The sequence below is a fragment of the Carassius gibelio genome, chromosome B2, assembly GCF_023724105.1.
Source record: "Carassius gibelio isolate Cgi1373 ecotype wild population from Czech Republic chromosome B2, carGib1.2-hapl.c, whole genome shotgun sequence".
NCBI lineage: Eukaryota > Metazoa > Chordata > Actinopteri > Cypriniformes > Cyprinidae > Carassius > Carassius gibelio.
Genome location: NC_068397.1, coordinates 5,419,273 through 5,438,464, shown reverse-complemented (window position 1 = coordinate 5,438,464; position 19,192 = coordinate 5,419,273). Strand labels below are relative to the sequence as shown.

The 19,192-nt window shown below is 36.6% G+C and overlaps 4 protein-coding genes across 5 annotated transcripts; 2 read left to right on the top strand and 2 right to left on the bottom strand.

Moving 5' to 3' along the window:
• The first annotated feature begins 356 nt into the window (after positions 1 to 356).
• On the top strand, positions 357 to 2,999 carry arl14 (ADP-ribosylation factor-like 14). The gene has a single exon (XM_052549015.1). The coding sequence runs from the start codon at positions 2,093 to 2,095 to the stop codon at positions 2,717 to 2,719; it is 627 nt and encodes a 208-aa protein (XP_052404975.1). The 5' UTR covers positions 357 to 2,092; the 3' UTR covers positions 2,720 to 2,999.
• Positions 3,000 to 3,137: 138 nt separating this feature from the next.
• zp3b (zona pellucida glycoprotein 3b) lies at positions 3,138 to 5,900 on the bottom strand. 2 transcript variants are annotated; one of them, XM_052549013.1, is made up of 8 exons: positions 5,333 to 5,900; positions 5,080 to 5,195; positions 4,900 to 5,003; positions 4,634 to 4,814; positions 4,265 to 4,382; positions 3,906 to 3,991; positions 3,568 to 3,827; positions 3,138 to 3,496 (listed from the first exon to the last, which is right to left on the bottom strand). In XM_052549013.1, exons 1-8 carry the CDS (start codon positions 5,750 to 5,752, stop codon positions 3,219 to 3,221), a joined length of 1,563 nt encoding a protein of 520 aa, XP_052404973.1. In that variant the 5' UTR covers positions 5,753 to 5,900; the 3' UTR covers positions 3,138 to 3,218. The 2 variants fall into 2 exon arrangements, with proteins under 2 accessions (XP_052404973.1, XP_052404974.1); XM_052549014.1 differs by having other exon boundaries at positions 3,138 to 3,493.
• Positions 5,901 to 6,467: 567 nt separating this feature from the next.
• On the bottom strand, positions 6,468 to 7,854 carry gng5 (guanine nucleotide binding protein (G protein), gamma 5). Its single transcript, XM_052549016.1, has 3 exons — positions 7,637 to 7,854; positions 7,007 to 7,158; positions 6,468 to 6,927 (listed from the first exon to the last, which is right to left on the bottom strand). The coding sequence occupies exons 1-2, from the start codon at positions 7,715 to 7,717 to the stop codon at positions 7,033 to 7,035; spliced, it is 207 nt and encodes a 68-aa protein (XP_052404976.1). The 5' UTR covers positions 7,718 to 7,854; the 3' UTR covers positions 6,468 to 6,927; positions 7,007 to 7,032.
• Positions 7,855 to 9,683: 1,829 nt separating this feature from the next.
• On the top strand, positions 9,684 to 18,877 carry LOC127951414 (meiotic recombination protein REC8 homolog). Its single transcript, XM_052549298.1, has 16 exons — positions 9,684 to 9,853; positions 10,182 to 10,260; positions 10,639 to 10,759; positions 11,228 to 11,291; positions 11,460 to 11,527; positions 11,609 to 11,681; positions 12,295 to 12,457; positions 13,628 to 13,841; positions 13,927 to 14,067; positions 14,146 to 14,212; positions 14,904 to 15,076; positions 15,693 to 15,741; positions 15,888 to 15,954; positions 16,103 to 16,201; positions 18,361 to 18,458; positions 18,680 to 18,877. The coding sequence occupies exons 1-16, from the start codon at positions 9,721 to 9,723 to the stop codon at positions 18,751 to 18,753; spliced, it is 1,683 nt and encodes a 560-aa protein (XP_052405258.1). The 5' UTR covers positions 9,684 to 9,720; the 3' UTR covers positions 18,754 to 18,877.
• The last annotated feature ends 315 nt before the right edge of the window (positions 18,878 to 19,192 follow it).

Here is a 19,192-nt window from a genome sequence, read left to right as displayed (position 1 = left end):
GCAAAAGGTTGTCGGTTTGATTCCCAGGAAACACACGTTAGGTAAAAGATGTTAGTCTGAATAATACACTAGCATCTGTCAAATGCATAAATGTAAAAAAAATTGTTACGATATTACTGTATTTTTTATGAAACCGATGCAGCTGTGGTAAGAGATGTCTTTCAAAAGATAAAAAAAAAAAACTTCCAAAGCTATAATACTATAAGGTGTATAGTACATAAGTTTATTCCAATAAATTTTTTCTAATTGTAATTTTAGTAATGCTTTAAATAGCATTATCTGTTGTGTTTATTCCTATATATCCATTGAAATAAATGCAAAGTAGTTTAAACTCATGGTTCATGGTTTATAAGTGTATACAGGTACATTTGAAAACATATTCCTATCTTTATATATGTATTATATCAATATCAGTATATGGTATCCTAGATTAGCCATTGCAACAAAAATACACCTGTTGCAGATCACGCAAACAAAATCAATGGTACAGCAATTTTTCCATTAGATACAAAGCTGTTCAGGCCTGGAGAAAAGCCTAAGCTGGTTTGTTGGTTTTAGGCTAGTTTAAACTGATGTATCTTGACCATCTGAAACTGTCCTCTGATCTCCTCTAAAACCAGCTTTAGCAGGTTAAGAGACCAGTAAAAACCAGCTTTGTCTTTATTGATCTCGTGTGTGAGCACAGTACAGATTGCGAGGCAAATAATAAGCAAATAAAATAAGCATATGACGCTTTGATGTTTGCATTCTTCCAGACTGACTGACAGCTCCATCAGCAGTAACCTTGAACCGTGACGCGCTTCCGGATGCTCAGCAGTCCATCGTGACAACCGGGGCCAGGTGTAAAGCCCCAGAATAGCACCAGCATTGTTGAGCCCAGTAGACTTTTAAAGCCCCTATCGTGCCTCTTGCCACTGAGTAAGCTTTCTATAAATCCGCTCTTACACACTCTTCCTGGATCTGACGCCCAGTAGTTCTGTGGTCGTAACGTATAAATGCACGAATGCTCTCAGTGTAGTTTACAAGACACCCAGCGGCCTACATTTAAGCGATTTTTCCACGCACAAAAAAATGGGTCAGTGTAGTGCAAGGACATCCGAGCAGTTTAACGAGTTCACGTCACTTACAACTATTAAGTTGTGTGAAAAACGCACTCCCGGTATTTCTCAAGGGAAATGTCGACCGGACGCCTCTCATCAGAATGAAGCGGCAGCGGAGAGACGGCGCCGCGGCTGCGGGACTCACGACGACTGCTCCGGCCTGGTTTTTGTGGCTGATCCAACTGGTGGGGTGTGGATAGACGAAACCCTTGGAAGACAGAGGTGAACCTGTGGATGTGAAGTTGGGGTCGTTGTTATTCTTGTTTTTCCCTGAAATCCATCCTGAGGTTTCTAAAGGTGACGACAATGTCAACAATCCAGTGCTGGAAGGATCTGGAAGGATTGGGATGGCATTCTTGGATGTCTGAGGGGCACAAAACTTTTTGGTTTGGTTTTCCATGGAAACATGTTTATTTGAAGAGTTTTTCCAAGACATTTATTGTGATTTATTAGACATTTATGATGTCGTACTGTCTGATCATGGTCACACGTCACAGGTCAGTGGATAAATGTAATTGGAGACCTATGGTTAATTTCTTTAAACTTACATGTCTCAGGGCAACAGTCTTAACTGAGAACTTATAATTATTTATGTCAGACTATATATATTTATTTTGCAAGTGTTCAATTTTCAAGTTCCTACTTTATGCATGTCAAATGACATATTCTTTAGTTTCTTTAGGATCTTAAGCCATTTTGAACATATGTGAGATGAGAATCCATGTAATTTAATTTTAGCATGGAATATTTTGTTTAAATCTGTACATTATTTAAGACACGAGAGATAAATTAAGCAGAACTCCGTTCCAGGCATTCTTAGCATGTCATTTGGGAGTTGTCCTGTGATACTTTGACCCATTAATCATACAGCACTATGTAGATAAGCTAGATATAATACATCACTGAGTAACGCAGGCACCGTCTTAAGTAAACTTACATTTGTTGAGCGAACAGTGAGGAGCTTTGGTGATTGTGAACATCTGATATATACAATGGGCCATTCAGGATCCAGACACAAACCTGAAGCCCGTATTCTCCTCTTAGGCCTCGACGGAGCTGGAAAATCAACACTTCTTTACAAACTGAAGTACAATGAGGACTTCCACACGGTTTCTACAGTTGGATTCAATGTTGAAATGATCGAAACGAAGAAGAACAGGGACAAAATCTCTCTGACCGTGTGGGACGTTGGAGGGCAGGTTAAAATGCGAGCGCACTGGAGGAATTTTTACCAGGACACAGCTGGAATTGTGTTCGTTGTGGACTCTTCTGATATTAATCGTCTGGATGAGGCCAAGATTGTGCTGGAACAGACCTTAAAGAGTGAGCACCTCAGGAGACTCCCGGTGGTGGTCCTTGCCAACAAACAAGATATCGTTGGAGCTGCAACAGTAACCGAGATCACAGAGCAGTTTAACCTGAGAAAGAGTTGCAGTGATCGAGACTGGTTCATTCAGCCATGTTCAGCGCTGAATGGAGCCGGTCTGGTGGACGGCTTCAGACGAATGGCACAACTAGTGAAAATGACACCGGAGGACAATAACATCAAAGAGACTGTGAAGTACATAAGATCAAAATCAATTAGATCAATGAAGAAAGTCCGCATGGTAACTTATTGACCACTTTTTATGGCAGACAAACCACACTTACAAAAAGTTATGTAAACAAATGAGCTCATACTAGTGGTTCAGCATCATGTGAACTGAATGGGAAGTTGAGGAACCATAAAAGGGTCCAAATATTACTTTTATTCAACGCATGTTAACGTATGCTTAAGAACTTACCATTTTTCTTTATGTACAATTTTTACATTTGTAGTAAAACACTTGATAACCAGACTTTTAAGAGGTTATGTAAATGGTCATGTGAACTACGAGAGACGATGTGTTACTTCATTGTAGGAAATATGAACATTGAAGGTGCACGGTCTAATTAAAAAAAAAAAAAAGGTTCATTTGAAATGTATTCATTTTAATGCACGAACATAACCATTTCTGTGATGACAGGATCTGCAGTAATGGCAAGGACCAAAAAGGAGGGGTTCTAAAACTTTTATTTTTAGAAAAAGATCATGTCAGTTTCCATGTTTTCTTGGGCTTATTTTTCTTTTGCGGAGGATCACGGTTCAAAACCGCTCCCCTCTCCGATGAAAGGATCAGAATTAAGGAACAGGCCCTTCTCTAGTGGAAGAAAACCTTCTGCCTCTTGATCGGTTTTAAACTCCAGCTCAGTCACAGGACTCGTCTCGGCTGAGTTGAATAAGAGCTCTGGCTCCTCAGTGACGGTTGATAAGACCTCAGCTGGGCTAGTCTGTGTGGACACAGGTGATTGGGTGGTGGTTTCTTTCTTTGGGATCAGAAACAGAGGACCTAGTGTGGCAATCTTGCTCCAGTCTGCTGTAAAAAGAGAAGGGGTGTTTAAGTGCCACATAACTTCAAGTTAAATGAAACACTAAAAACATAAAAACCTTTGTTCAAGTCAGTTCCTCTCTTCGACACCCCACTGGCATATTGCCTTGAATAAGTGAGAGATTTAAAGGGTTCCGATGACTGACCAGGTCTCGCATGATAGAAATCAGCCAATTTTGGTTTTGGGGCCAAATAAGGCTGCTTGACGGGAGGGGCTAGTGTGATGTGGTAAGGCTGGATTGGTCGAGGATCTGCCACAGCTGGTTTGGATGGCTCACAGCCATTACAAACCTCATCACCTCCATCTGCAGACTGCCACCTGCAACAGCCAGAGGGATCTTGCAAAAGTGGCAAATGGACCAGTTGATACAAAGACTTAATACAAGACAGTAATTACCTTCCATCAATAGAAGAACATGCTCGATTCTGAGAGCTCAGAGGAAACGCAGTAGGGATAGCTTTTAGGTAACATTTGATGAATACCTGTTTCAAATAAAACCAGGAGGCATTGCAGAATTAGATTAAGGTCTTAACCATTTCTGTTAAATCAGGATGAAATAGCAAATTTCTGATACCCTCTAACTACATGAAATCAAAGTCTGAAGCTTGAATAAATTGATTTAAAAACTGGACACCATGTGATTTTCTATGAAATGTCGCCCCAAGTGGACAAATCGTGTACACAAGTCAATGTCTCTCAGTCTTGGACAATCGTCATTCTTTGGTGAACAGTCCTTAATCTTAACTTCTGCTCACCAAGTTGCTGGTCAATTTGTAGAATCTGAAGGCTTCCAGTTGCAGGTTTAACTTGTTGCCTTGGCTCCTCTGCAAGAACTTGGAGCGAGAATACAAACTCCTACTGTCTGTAAGACATCTGAAAGCAGTCTACATGATTAGGGCTTCCTTTCCAGAAGATCAAAGTGCTGAATTCAAGTGTACAAACAAACTGGTAGTGTGTTCCTCAGTGCAAAGAAAAGTAAACGGTTTGTGTAACATCTTCTACATCCCTTTGGATACATTTTTTTCACTACAGGACCGGTTTCATTTGCCACCAAGTTTGTAACTTCAGGACCAAGGTTTAAATAGGTGCAGTAGTCAATTTAAGTCTGAGAAAAAAACCCTCACCCATGATTTTCCACAAAAGAATATTTGATGTCACTAGGAACCACGCCATAAGTTGGTGTAGCCTCACACCAGTCAATGAACAGGAAGAGGGGGACATGATTGGCCAAGGTAACCGATGCTTGAAGGTGAATCGTATCCCCAAGGAAATAGACATTCGAGCCCCTCTCATACTGCCAGTCATCTTAAAAAAATATATATATTATTATTATTATTATTATTATTAAGTTAAAGAATTCTGAAGCGTAATGTGAGTTTAACTGCCATACCATTCATCAGTCGGAGGCTGAAGTCCAGATAATCTGTGGCAGAAACTGTGGAAACAAATGGGCTCCAAGTGGGTGCCACTGCCGCACTGTCAACACTGTACCGCCTTAAGAGTACATGAAACAAGAGTTAAAAAGTAGTAAAGACTTCTAAAACTAAGAGGATGAGGTTTGTCAGCGTACCTCTGGTAATGGCACTCAACAGGTATGACTGCACTTTCCTGGCGAAGTACACCATCAGGAGATGGTAGAGGGGAGTACACAATGACATTTGAATATACTACGGAGTCTCCAGTTACCTGAGAAGACAAATTAAAAATGTGAACCATTTACCAGTAGTTTACAAGAATCACATAACAGCACCCTGTTTTTTTTTTTTAGACATTCCAAGAATGCCCATCTGTAAAAGATCTTCTAATGGTTCATGTAAACTTACATGTAGTTTGGTTCCACAATCTTTGAAATAAGCAAGTATTGTCAACTGTGATTTCCCGGTTTGCACGGCTCCACATGACGCTGCAGACGCTTTGACAAGCTGTGTTGGGGAGCCCAGAAACAGCTCCTCAGCACTGACTGGAACCCCCGACGCAAACAAGTCTGCACTCATCACAATCTCTATCTCTTCATCATGACAGTACACGGACACGGTTTTCTCACGCTGATGTGGTACAGGGTCGTTTATCTTAGAAGGGGTTTGCGGAATCGCGGTGTGATACTGACTACTCAACAGCTTCTGGCTCGCCAAAGGCCCTCTTTGCTGGAATGAGCGGGCAAAAAAGCGAGGAACACATTCAGTGAGCAGGGGTGTCATAAAAAAGACAGCAGTAAACCACGTTAATGTGCAACTCAACCACATCTCGCCAGCTAAATAATTATATCAGAAATAATTATAATAAATAATTATATGAGAAAACCAGCTTATCGAGTATGCATATACAAAAACTCGTAGATCGCCGTTTTTAACACAGATGAATGGAAACCGCTTTTTATTCTGGCATCACAGCTGCCTAATCACTCACCAAAACACACACACCTGATTTCTATTCTTGTAGGTCAATTAGATTCCATGAAAATAATTAGAAAGCAATGACGTCGCTCACCTGTGCGTACGATATGTTTAAAACGTTTTAGAACTTTTAGATATTTTTAAATCGATTTAGATTTTTTAACTTCAAATGCAGAGCAACGAAGCATCTTTTAATAAAACAAACATTCCATGTAAAAACAAATTATGTATGTATATATATAAATTGCATTTGTAATTGTCAAGAGTAAAGCATGACACTGCTGGCAACAAACTGACGATAACCATTTTATGGTTTTTATGTACATTATAAATAAATACTCAATAAAGCCTAAAGAAATACCATATACATTTTGTTTAGTATAGTGGTCTATTATTTAAAATCATGTTCACAGTCGAATATCAATGTCCTGTGATAAAACAGTAGCTTCTGTGCTGCTTATAAAAGTCTGCTTACATATATATATATATATATATATATATAGTTATGCTTATATAGTATATCCTGAGCAATTCTTTACAGTAAGTATAAAACAACAGAAACATGTAGAAATCAATGGGTTTATTTTGGTGTTATAAAAAGTCCAAGGCAGAGAAGATAGAGAAAAAGACTACAATGTTAAAAAGGCACAATAAATTACTAAGTTTCCTCTGCTGTGCCACACAAAAATACAAAAGCCTTCCCTCCACAAAACTGGAGCGCTGTTTATCACTCATTAAGGCAGACATTTTAGTTTTGAGGTCTTCAAACTGAAATCTGAGGGCTGTGAGAAGGAGAGTCAAGCTGAGACACGAAAGTAAATTTTTCTTCTAAAATGAAAATGCACCATAACAGACATAAAGCAGTCAGAGCGGCAAATCCTTTCAGTTCTTGTTTTTGTATTTATGGCATGAGGTATTAACTGGCAAGACGACAGCTTCGTGCTGCTGCTTTTTCAATTACACATCATGGCAGTGGTTTTCTTCTCTTTTCCCCAGCAGAAGTGTCACAGGAACAGGGAAAAAGGCTGGGAAGACAAATATTAATTTTTAGTTTCGGTTTTACATGGTCTAGTTTTCAACCAAATTTGAAACTCATCTTCTTACCAATGGCAGACGCCCATCACGGACCCTCACAAGAAGGAGCAAACCTTCTGTGTCCTGAAGGGGTTGGTGCTTGAAGACACACCGGTCAGCAGAGGATCCTGAAGGGCGTTTTGAATACAGAACTGTTGAAGCTCTGCAGCCGCCTGAGAGACCTACAGATCCAAAAATAAGATATAATAATAATAATAATAATAATAATAACAACAACATCTCACCAATGTCTTGGAAATGGAAGAGGGTTGAAATGCTTAATACATAATCATACTAACAGACACACAAATACATTGAAAAACGGGTGTACTATCAGAGTATTGTGTATTCATTGTCTACGTTTCTTATATTTAAATAAGGGAGGGTCTAGTTAACGTTACATAAACTAACGTTAACGTTACCCATTCTAGCTAGCTAGGCATAGATCTCATTTATTTTCCAGAGTCTATATAAATGCTCGGTTTGTTTAATTGATAGAAGTACTAACGTTACTTCACTAACGTTACAATATAAAATTATTTTAATAACACAACTGAGAAGGCTCTGAAACAAAGCTAACGGGCTACATACAGGTCCACGCCCAAGCTCAACTCTCTAGCTTCAGTTTCCTCCGAAATTAACCCACTAAAAGAAACAAACCTTTACTCTGTTGATGTTTGCTTCGAAGCGCAGCTGCTGAACGACTTTCTTCATCGCAACAATGTTTGATGAGCCCGACATGATGTCTGATATTTCTAATCGATGGGTAACAGCGAAAACAAAAGTTGTGAGCGGGCGGTTTCCGGTTGGTTCAGTCCGGAAGTGCACGAGTGAAACGATTCCCTTCGCGTATTTTTCCGAAACCTACTATGGCGAATGCTTTACTCATGAATAAGGTACTTGCAAAGCGACCTTCCGCTTGATTCTTTAGGCTAATTAATATTCATAAGATAAGTATTCAGCGTAGTATGATTGGGTCCTTCGTCAGCCACAGTGCAACGCCCACTTGCCAGCGTGAGCCAATCAGCAAATCAGTTGAGGGCAAATGTAATTAATATTCATACGCTTCTTGAAAAACAAATAGGAACAGAACTTGTTTTCTTTTCGTATTCAGACCGTACCTATACGCCACCTGTTGGCGATTAGATATTATATTATGCATCATATATGAAGACACGCCGTGTCTTCATATATGATGCATGATATCATATGATGTATATTTCCTCTGATCTATGATTGAGAATTATTATCATTATACAAAGTTTCTAATTGTTGCTTCTTTATCGATAATTGATACTCACCATTAATGATTCTGTTTATGAATGGAATGCTAACTGGAATTATTATGGAAACAAGACAATCCAATAAAATGCCTTCTAGACTGTTGTCTTACTTAGATTGGCTTGTCTTATTTGCAAAGCACAACTGATTGGTAGAGCTTTCAAAAACAAATTTCCCACAGCAACCTTTGAAGTACTATATAATCCCATTTCCTGTAAACTATCTGGATTTCACCTGAGAGATTTCATTTGTTTCACGATCACGCTATTCCAGTTTTTGACCCACTTTTGCTCTAAATTGATCTGGTTTTTATCAAACTGTTCACGATGTTTTTCTATCCCACGGTGCTCAATCACAGGACTGGGTGCTTTGCCACGATTTGGTAAGTTCTCGTCTCTTTCTGGAGAGTTTTAGGGCTGTTAAAATGTGCTTATATTCACAGTGTGAAAAAAATCCTTAATTAGGATGTGACCATTTTAAAGAGTAGGCTATAATTTTAAAACTGAGGTATAATTTTCAATATCTAACTAAATATAGCCTGTGTGTGTGTGTGTGTGTGTGTGTGTGTGTTTCTTCAGGTTGGCGGCCACTAAAGGACGAAAGATCAGTCGGAGAGATCTGCTCAAAGTCAATGTCCAGCGCACTTGGTCTGTACCCTTTCTGTCGGATGAAAAATCATGCTTGTGAACTATTTTCCACATGATCAAATTTAAAGACAGCTCATTCATATTGGGGTAATCTATGGAAGTAATGGTTTTTCTAATGGAGTTTAATAAAAATAAACATTATTGCTATGCATCAAACAATAAGTATAGAAAAGATTTAGCCTGTACAGGAATAAAATGACATAAAATCTGCATGTAAAGTTTCACAGACAAAATAAAATAAAGAATTAAAACTAAAATGGATATGAAAGAAAAAAGGGATAGCATTCTAAAACATACAGCGGAAAAAAATTCTGTGTAGGCCTATTACAAAAAATAATTCTAGTAATCAAGAAAATTAAGAAATCCATCAACTTCAGTTAAGAAATGTGAAAAGGTAGGCTGGTAATCTTAAGTCTAATCAGAATTTCCTTATGAATAATATATATATATATATATATATATATATATATATATATATATATATATATATATATATATATATTTATATATATATAAACAATGTAATTCACTAAAGTATTGGTTTTACAGTACATCTCTTAACTGAACGGATCTGAAAGAATCAAAGTGTTTATGTATATGAAGATATAAACTATTCCAAAAAATTTTGAATTTCGTCACATTGAAAAAAATCAATCGATCTGTGTCTCTTCTTTAATCACAGTGAGAAGGATCGTCAACATCTCTATATTTTGCCACAATATCATGCACAGGATATATTTTAAAGTGAACTTGTTCTGTGTAATTGGGAAACACGTTAAAGGAGTTGTTCTTGATGTGCTTCACAGCTGTGACATCATGGATTACGTGTTGGTCAGAGTCCCGCCCCCTGTATTAGGATTGCCCCGCCCACGTTTCTCCCTGTACCTGTCCTCTCAGCTGCAGTATGGAGTGGTGCTTGTCTACCACAGACAGTGTGCATTTTTGTTAGGTTGGTGTGCTAAAACTTGAGGGTAAATTATCATTTGTGAGTTGGGAAAATTTTTGGGGTCAAAAAAATGCAATATAAAAAAAACAATACTTATATAAGGATATTATTGAAATGCCCTATTATATCATTTAGGCTTGATTTGATAAAAATTGATTTAACATGAAGACGGCATGTAACAAAAGACTGCATCTTTGCTCTTTTAAGATGACAATATGCATTATAATGCAGTCTTAGAGCTGATAAAGATCATGAAATTTGTAGAATTGAGAGATTTTGATGTGTCCATTGATTGTGTTTCTGTGATAGTTTGTTAATGCTGTTTTTTCAGAGGACACTCAGGGGGCAATAGATAGATTGCTCCGCCTTAACATGAAGTCCAACATTGATATGAGGGATGAAGAAACCAGGTCAGGCATTTTTTTTCTTATACATTTTTTATTATGGGCATACGTTATATTATAATGCAGATGAATGGAACCCTGTTTATGCTTTCTTCTCTTCATGATAATAATGTCCAATAAATGTTGTGATCCTTTAAACAGTGATGTCTACATATAACACTTAAGTTTTTATTTTTATCCTTTATTTTTATTTGTTTATTAATGGCTACGATTAAAAAAAAAAGATAATAAAAAGTCTTCCAAGTAACAATTACAGATCTTAAACCTTAAAGCAACAGGACAAAGCTAAAATAAAATAAAATAAGAATGATAAAGATGCAGAGCTTGAAACATATCAGATGTTTCACATCTACAGTTCCTCAGCTTCCTTCTTCTTCCTCTCAGGCAGAGTCACATGATCCCAGATGCTGCTGCACTATTTGATGAAACCGAGGGAGCAAGGGACCCATTCTTTGGCGTTATGGAGACTGGTTATGGCCTGCCGAGTCCAAGCAGCCTCATCCAGGTGGATGCAACTCAGAATCTCGAAGACGAATTTCAAAACTTTACATTTATCAAGAAACAAAACTGTATCATGCTTTCCACCAAAATATTAAGCATCACAATGTTTTCAGCATTGATAATAATAATAAGAATAATAAGAATAAATGTTTCTCGAGCAGACGTCAGTATATTAGAATGATTTCTGAAGGATCAAATGACACTGAAGACTGGAGAAACGTTGCTGAAAATTTAGCTGTGCATCACAGGAATTAATTACATGTTAAATTAAACAATTAAAATTTTACTGTATTTTTGGATCCAATAAAAAATGCAGCCTTTGTGAGTATTATAGACATTAAAAAATCTCACAGACTCCAAACTTTCAAGCAGGTAGTGTAATTTCTAGGTGTTATTCTTGTTTTGTTTTGTTTTTAGTTAAGGATGGGTTTTATCAGTCATGTGTAGTCTAACCTCTCTCACTGTGGCTCAGCGAATGGAAGAGGTCTTACCTGATCAAGCCCCGCCCACTAGAGAACCCACCCCACCTTCAGATGGTGAGTACTGTAATGTCATCCATTGCCATAGCAGCACACTTCTATAAATATCAGTAGTTTTTCAAATGATGCTATGAGAATGTGCACAGTCAAATGATAATAATAGACCAGTAATAAAGAAAATGAGAAGACAGAAATATAGAAATGTGTGTTTTTCGACCTCCTTAGGCATCACGGCCAGCCAGGAGTCCATCACCCTGACAGAAAGAGAGCCAGTCATCATGCCTGAGCCAGAGGTACAGCTGTCACTCAGTGTTATCACCATATGTACAGAATGACTGGATAAGATCCTGAGTGCTGTTTCTCTCATTCCTCAGTTTGAAGGAGCAGATCTGCAGGAGTCGGACATGATCGAGCTACTGCTGGAGCAGCCAGATCACTTTCTTGAGCGTGAGTGATGGTACCCATAATTATGAGCAGATTACACATGCACAGACTAATTGGACAAATCAGATGTTCCTATTTCACCCTGAAATCAATTATTTATTTATTTTTTAATTTAAATATTCATGCTTTTATTAAAATATATTTTTTATTCAAATTATTATGTTTGCATCGTGACATTATTTTTTATGACAATTAATCACATTGCTTCCTGATTCTTAATACTTGCAGTAAATGCCACAAATAAAGAATATTATTTATTATTTAACATCTATCTATCTATCTATCTATCTATCTATCTATCTATCTATTTTTTCATGCAAGTTAATGGCTCAAATGAAGTGTTTGGTTACAGAGATTCTTCAAAATATTTTCTTTTGTGCTCAGTAGATGAAAGAATCCCATACAGATTAGGAACAACCTGAGTGTGAACAGATGATGACAGAATTTTCATATTTAGTTGAACTATCCGGTCAGGTTTTCTGGGATTGGTCCAAACACTCATAATGAGTCAGTCCTCAGTTCCTGTGGTTTCGACAGTTTCAGCCTTTTCTGTCATGTCTTGTTTTGTATCATAGAGATATTTGGCTTAAATTTGAGAATGCTTGTTGTTTTGCAGGTGATGATGAGAGGCAGCTGGAGATAGACAGGGAAAGAGAGGAAATAGAGAAAGAGACAGAAGAGGACACAGAGGCCAGGATGCCTGATGAGAGAGAGCAAGAGAGAGCAGCACTTGAGCGAGAGGCAGCCAGAGATCTGACAACATCAGTCTCTTTAGATCTGTACGTTTAGACAATTACACTCAAACTTAGACTTACGCTTGTTTCTTTTTTAGTAAGCTTTCAGTTAACAAAAGATACTAAAAATGGAAAACATTGAAGGTTTATGGCTTTAAAGTCCCAGTGAAATCAGAATCTTTAAGCTGATGTTCTGTCGATTTGTCCTACGCTGTCAGATTTTTCTCCCTCCCACTAAAACAGTGGGATTTCTGCTTTTCTCAATTATTTAAGCATTATCATTTGCAATATTAACAAATTGATTTTGGTAATTACCAACGATATTGGTAATGTGTATCCTTTTTCTAATTTGACATTTAAAATGACATGTTTAGTAAGTCATGGCAACCTTTGTTTTTATTATTTTAACTTAGCAAAATAACCTGAGCAATTTCAAATTGTTTTTATAAGTTATATGAACTTCAACTTCAATACGGAGATCTTCATCATGCATGTGCGTAGTATGTGTGAGGTATGTAGAGGTGCAGTACGTGTCGATTTTAAAGGCAAGTGCGAACAAACAAACACAACAATGACGGAGTACATGTTACTGTTGTTGCTGCTCAAGAGTTTGCTAACGCTTCTTCAGAAAAGTGTAGATTTACTTCATCAATATTACAACCAACAACAGAGACACATCATATACAGTACATCATATAATCATCACTTCCCTACAGGTACTGTTTACTAACAAGGTGACAGCGCCAACTACTGGCCTGACATACAGCGTTTTTGGACCTTTTCATGAATATGTGTAAACGAGAATCGTTTTGAAAATAGACTTTGATGATTTGAAACACTGGCAAACATGTATGCTGGGGTTTAGTGAATATTCTTCTCAAATGAAAGTTTAATATAGCCAGTCTTTGTTCCTTCTCAAGCCTGCTTGTGTTATTTCCTGCAACTAAATCTGCTAGAAAACCTTCTCAGTGAGAATCTAATGAATCTTGACTACGTTGTTTGCCATTGTGGCTCCCGAATAAATACACCCTCTGTGCTAAAATAGAAAATCATTTTTGTTGTTTTACTGCAATAATAAAAATAATAGAATCATTTGTAATTATTGGAATCAACGTTATGCATTAAATGTATAGGCAAAAATTGCTTCCAATTCCAGTTATATGTTATATGGGTTGAAAAACATTAAACCGATGCTTTAAGATTATGATTTTCCAGGGCACAGATCACCGGCGCATCAAGCCAGGAGGCTGTCCTGCTGCCTGAGGAGGATCTGGGGCTGCCCATGGAAATGCCTGTGTTAGAAGAACGTGAAAAGACCCCGGTATCTGTGTCTGTACCCATACCGTCCCCTCCGCCTGGTGAAGAGGAGAAAGTGGGTGTTGAACCCAGAGAAGAGAGGGCAGTGAGAGGGAGGAGCCCAGATCTTGAGGTGTGCTACATTCGGAGGTCTGTCTTCATCCTGCATCGAAGCATTTGAAACATTTGTCTTCAAGCCCCATGTGTCCTTCTGTCAGCCTGCCGTAGCAAGGCCTGCATCCCCTACAGAGCGCAGGAAGAGGAGGAGACAGCTGTTCTTCATTGATGAAAACACACAGATCTCTCAAGAGGAAATGAGGGCTCGGATTGATGACGTCGAGACAGAGACCAGGCCACTGGTAAATCTAGAATGATTCACATTCTTCAAATCTGTTGCGTATGAAAGCAGAATGGTGTAAATCGTGTTTTTCTTCTAGGCATCACTAGTCAAACCACCGTTTGAGAAGAAGGGTGCTAAAGAACTGCTCGAGAACCCTTGCATGAGTAAGTTGGTCATAATGAAAAATAAATCTGCAATTTGCAAACTGACAAATATACAGTATATATGACCATTGTAAAGACATTTTTAAAAAGTAAAGATATTTTCTATTTGAATTAAATCCTGCTCTTTCAAACATTTCTATTCATCAGAGAATCCAGAAACAAAGTATCACCACAAGTAAATTACATTTTACAAGTTATTTTATAGCATACTATTTTGTCATATTAGTTTTTTACTGTATTTTGAGCAAATAAATGCAGCCTTTGTTAGATGTAGTGTAAGTATATGCATTGTGTATTACATCCATGAACATTAAACCCATTTTCCTTTTAGAAATCTAATTCAAGCATCCTCTCCAGACACAATATTTTTAAATTAAAGGCATAAAATTAAAATAAGTGAAAGATGCATGTACGTGTATTGTACTTTAAAGCACATTGTTTTAAAAAAATAGATAGAAAGTACATAAAGATTTACACACACACACATAAAAGGAGTTGAATGAAAAATGCAAAAATTACAATTATACATAAAAATAAAACAATGCTTTTTGGCATTGCTTTTGGGGTCAAATATATATTTCATGACAGTTTCCATGATATTCACTGAAGCATCCTTAGCTTCGCCTCTTTCTACAGTCCAGATCCTAAGCTAAAGGTCATGTTATTGAAGTGAAGTGTTCTGCTTACACAGGCCTCCCGCCTGAGATCCTGGCACTATGGAAACAGGCCGCGGTCCTGAGGCCCATCCCTCCGTCCCGGCAGCGCAGGGAGGTTCCTGTAGCTGAGGAGATACCAGAGAGAGAGCAGGAGAGACCAGAACCGGGACAGAGAGAGGAGGAGGAGAGAGAGCTTAGCTCTAAAGAGGTGTAGCATGTGTCTCAGAAACACTGATATAACTCAGACATGATCAATACATTACATCAAGATTAACAAACTTTTTTTTGTCAGCTGTACGTTTTTGACCTAAAATGTTAAAATATTTTAAATGCATGTAAAATTTCCTTCCATTTAGACACAGTTTTTAACATAAGAATATTGTGATTCATATTTTTTAGTTATACATCGGTTGAATAGGTAAGTTTTCTGTATTAGTAACAGAATATGTTTTAAATACACAGTGACCAGGCCATATTTTAACCATGTTCATACTAACTTAAACTGAATAACGTTTTAACATGAACAGATTTATCTTGATTTAAAACAATTGATGTAAATACATTCTGAAAATTATTACTTAAATTAAATCAAATCGATGGAGAGATCTAATAAACAATAGCATGAGTTTTATTAACAGAAATCTTACCCCCTTTATTTATGTATGACTAACAGATGTGCATCACATCAAGTTTATTAGTTTATGTTAAACCCCAAATGCATGGAAATTTTATATGCAATTCGAATATAAAAACCTTAAATTTAGGCCTTAATAATTTCTTGCTTTAGTGACTGATCTTCTTGTCCTACATCCTTACTACTGTAGATTCCCAGAGAAATGTTGGAGTCTGGCCTCTTTCAGCAAGAAACACCAGGTAAAAACATTAGCACATACTGTATTTGTAGAATAACTTTTTATTTATATATTGATTCTGGTGTGTTTTGAAGGAAGGGAAAGAGAATAATCAATCTATCTGCTACATTTACATACTGAATGTTCATGTTTCAATGAATTTGGCAGCATCTCTGGTGGTTTTGGAGACGACGGACAAGGATTTCTCTCCACTGGAGACTCCTGAAATGAGACGGTGAGAGAAGAGATGCTGAAAGAGAGACAGAAATAGCTGTCGCTGTCAGAAGCGACTGGTTTGACACTTGCGAGTTTCACATTCAGTTGCTGCATAATTAAGTGTCTCTGAATAATGACTTTGTATGTGTGTGCTGTCATGGCTTCAGATCCCCTGTTCCAGAAATTCAGTTCGGTCTTGAGGGCATCCCAGAAGAGAGGGTCCCAGAGATGGAAGATATTACAAAGGATATCGAGGAACAATTAAGGTACTGCTAGAAACCTCTTATTTTTGATGCCAGTGCCAGTGCAATTGTATAAGTGTCAATATTTTACACTACTCTGTTAATTTGAGTATTTGTATTGTTTGTTATTTATTGAAAGAATATTTATATTACTATAGTCAGGTCCAGTCACATTTATATGCATTGTGCTTTATACAATACAGATGTTTTCAAAGCAACTTCACAGTAATAAACAGGAAAATAACTGTATTTATGTTGGAAGGGTCTTCAGTTATTAAACAAATACCATTTTAGCTGAAAAACAGTTTTAAAAAGACAATAGTGTAATTATTCAGCTCAATTAGATTTAATTTAATGTTGATTTAATTCAGTTCAGTTAGTGTCACTAGCTGCATTTCCATTACCCTTCAAATTGCGCAAATTGAAATTGTGAATTTAATATATGCCTAATGGAAACATGTACATTTTGCGGAAACTCCCATATTTTGCAAAAAAAAAAAAAAAATGTACGCTCGAACGAGGTAGTTTTTCAGGCAATTCGAAAAAGGAATATTTCGCACAACTGCAATGGAATTTTTTTTTTACATTTACAGGTCACATGGCATTTCCCTCCTTCATTTCTTTATTACATATAATGGCTAGTGTAGCCAAATCCATCAAAATCTGTTGTCACGACTTATTGCGAGAGGAAAAACAGTTTTAAGTCGCATAACATAAGTTAAGGTAAACACCGTCATTTTACGTTTTTATTGACATTTATAAAATATTGCCAAAGTTTTGCGATAATCTGTAATGGAAACCTGCCTACTGTTGCATTGTTCATTAGTTATTAAGCAAACTCAGTTTGCTGCTTTACAGAAGGCAGTTGTTTTGTTAGTCAACTCAAGTCAGTTCAGTGTTGATTCAGTTCAGTTCAATAACATATCAATGTTGAAGAGTTCATCAGTCATGTAACAATTGTGATTCAGGTATACAGCGGCTCTAAATAAGACATTTTCATTATCCAACTCAATTTAGCTTAAGTTTTGTTCTCATCCAGTAGTGTGAGTGCAGTCAGTTTGATATTGTTACTGATTAGTAGGTGTATAGTAAAACGATTTATTCCCAAATTCTTTTTTTTTTTTCACGATTTTTGTTTTGTTTTTTGTTTTGATGGCTAAATTAAATTGTATTAATTGTATAACGCCCATCTTATTAACTAAAATAATTAAACACATTTTAAAAGCGCGTTATTAAACACTTAACAAAAATACAAATTTTAGGACAGTATGAAAAACAATTGTGACCCTAGCCTAAAAAACAGTCACAGGGGTAATTTTTTTTAAATAGAGATATAAACATCATCTGAAAGCTGAATCAATAAGCTTTTGTTATGATTAGACAATGTTTGGCCGAGATACAACTAATTGAAAATCTGGAATGTGAGGGTGAAAAAAAATCTAAATTTGAGAAAATTGACTCAAAAGTTGTCCAAATTAATTCTTAGCAATGCATATTACTAAACAAAAATTATGTTTTAATATATTTACGTTAGGAAATTGACAAAATATCTTCATGGAACACAATTTTTATTTAATATTCTAATTTTGACCCATACAATGTATTGTTGGCTATTGCTACAAATATACCCGTGCTACTTATGACTGGTCTTGTGAAGACGGAAAATAAAAAGTTGCGATTTTCTAGGCTGATATGGCTAGGAACTGAACTCTCATTCTTTCTTAGTATGTGATGTAACTACAGATGAGTCTTAAATATGAAAAATATATAAACTCTTTGGTCATTTTTGAGCGAGATGCTAACGGTCTAATCAGATTCAATGATCTGTGCTAAGCTAAGGTAAAGTGCTACCACCAGACCCAGAGATCGGCAGAATGGATTCAAAAATGGTAAAACTTAACTCTTTAACTCTAGGAGAGTTGGAAAATTAGCCTATTTTTAAAATAGTGGAATGTTCCTTTAGGTTTCTGTGTGTATATGATATGACGGTAATTTTTTTCTCAATATATCTTGCATCAGATCTTTTTTACAGCATCGCAAAAATCATAGGACCCTAATAATTTTTTGTTGTTGTTGTTTTTTTGATTTTTTGCTTTGTCCATTTCAGTGGCATGTGAGTATAGACAGATGTAGTATGAAATGTATTTTTTGTGTAATGTAATTTATCTTTTCTTCTGTTGAAGGCCACAGGATGTTATTGAAGGTTTGGTAACCTTTCACTCTCTGCTGCCCCCTCAGGCCAGCCGCAGAATTGTTGCCCAAATGTTTTTGAGATTGCTAGGTAAGATTATGGCAGAGGATTTATCATTCTATGTCTGACAAAATCAATGAAAAGATATTAAGAAATTTAGATTTTGCTGGAAAAAAAATTGGGAGCACCTACCAAAATCTAGTTTATTTTAAACTGAAACATTCAAAGGCTTAGGGGAGAAAGCCTCCTCACAAAAGTGCAATCACCCGGACAGATATGCTGTCTTGTATCGTCTTGTTTTGTGTCTACAGAGGAAATAGTCACAGGACTGGTCACAGTGCGACAGGACGAGCCGTATGGTGACATCTTCATTTCACAGCTGTAGATTGATGAGGACTTGTCAATGTTTCCAGACAAAACTGGTATGAGGATCTTTATTCGCGTGGCTTATTATATCAGTGTTCAGGTTTATGAATTTTTAAACTGAAACTGTTTTAGTTGTGCTAACATTACTGGTGGTTTAACACGTTTGTCATTGTTATTTTATTATTGTGATGTTTTGTACTTTGTCTTTTTAAGAAATTAACTTAATATTTTATGCTCTATGAAAAAAAGTTTTGTCTCTTTAAGAATGAAATTTTATGCAGTGTTTTCTATATTATTCTAATGATACCATGTTTAGTACAGCATTTCTGGTTTTACTATATTATTAAATTGTTCTGTTAACATAATTAGGTTTTACTGTTCCACACTTAACATTTATTTCTTAATATTTATCAAATTTTTACATACAGCACATATGAAATCTGCATTGTTGCTAGTTT

Bases quoted from the DNA above. Each gene is read 5' to 3' on its own strand.
- gng5 (XM_052549016.1), bottom strand. From the start codon at position 7,717: ATGTCGGGCTCATCAAACATTGTTGCGATGAAGAAAGTCGTTCAGCAG. The intron at 7,159-7,636 runs GTTTGTTTCTTT...TTGGATCTGTAG, and splicing joins CAAACATCAACAGAGTAAAG to GTCTCTCAGGCGGCTGCAGA.
- arl14 (XM_052549015.1), top strand. From the start codon at position 2,093: ATGGGCCATTCAGGATCCAGACACAAACCTGAAGCCCGTATTCTCCTC.
- zp3b (XM_052549013.1), bottom strand. From the start codon at position 5,752: ATGTGGTTGAGTTGCACATTAACGTGGTTTACTGCTGTCTTTTTTATG. The intron at 5,004-5,079 runs GTACGCTGACAA...TGTACTCTTAAG, and splicing joins GTTGAGTGCCATTACCAGAG to GCGGTACAGTGTTGACAGTG. The intron at 3,992-4,264 runs GTGAGCAGAAGT...TATTTGAAACAG, and splicing joins ACAAATTGACCAGCAACTTG to GTATTCATCAAATGTTACCT.
- LOC127951414 (XM_052549298.1), top strand. From the start codon at position 9,721: ATGGATTACGTGTTGGTCAGAGTCCCGCCCCCTGTATTAGGATTGCCC. The intron at 10,261-10,638 runs GTCAGGCATTTT...TCTTCCTCTCAG, and splicing joins ATGAGGGATGAAGAAACCAG to GCAGAGTCACATGATCCCAG. The intron at 15,955-16,102 runs GTGAGAGAAGAG...TCATGGCTTCAG, and splicing joins GAGACTCCTGAAATGAGACG to ATCCCCTGTTCCAGAAATTC.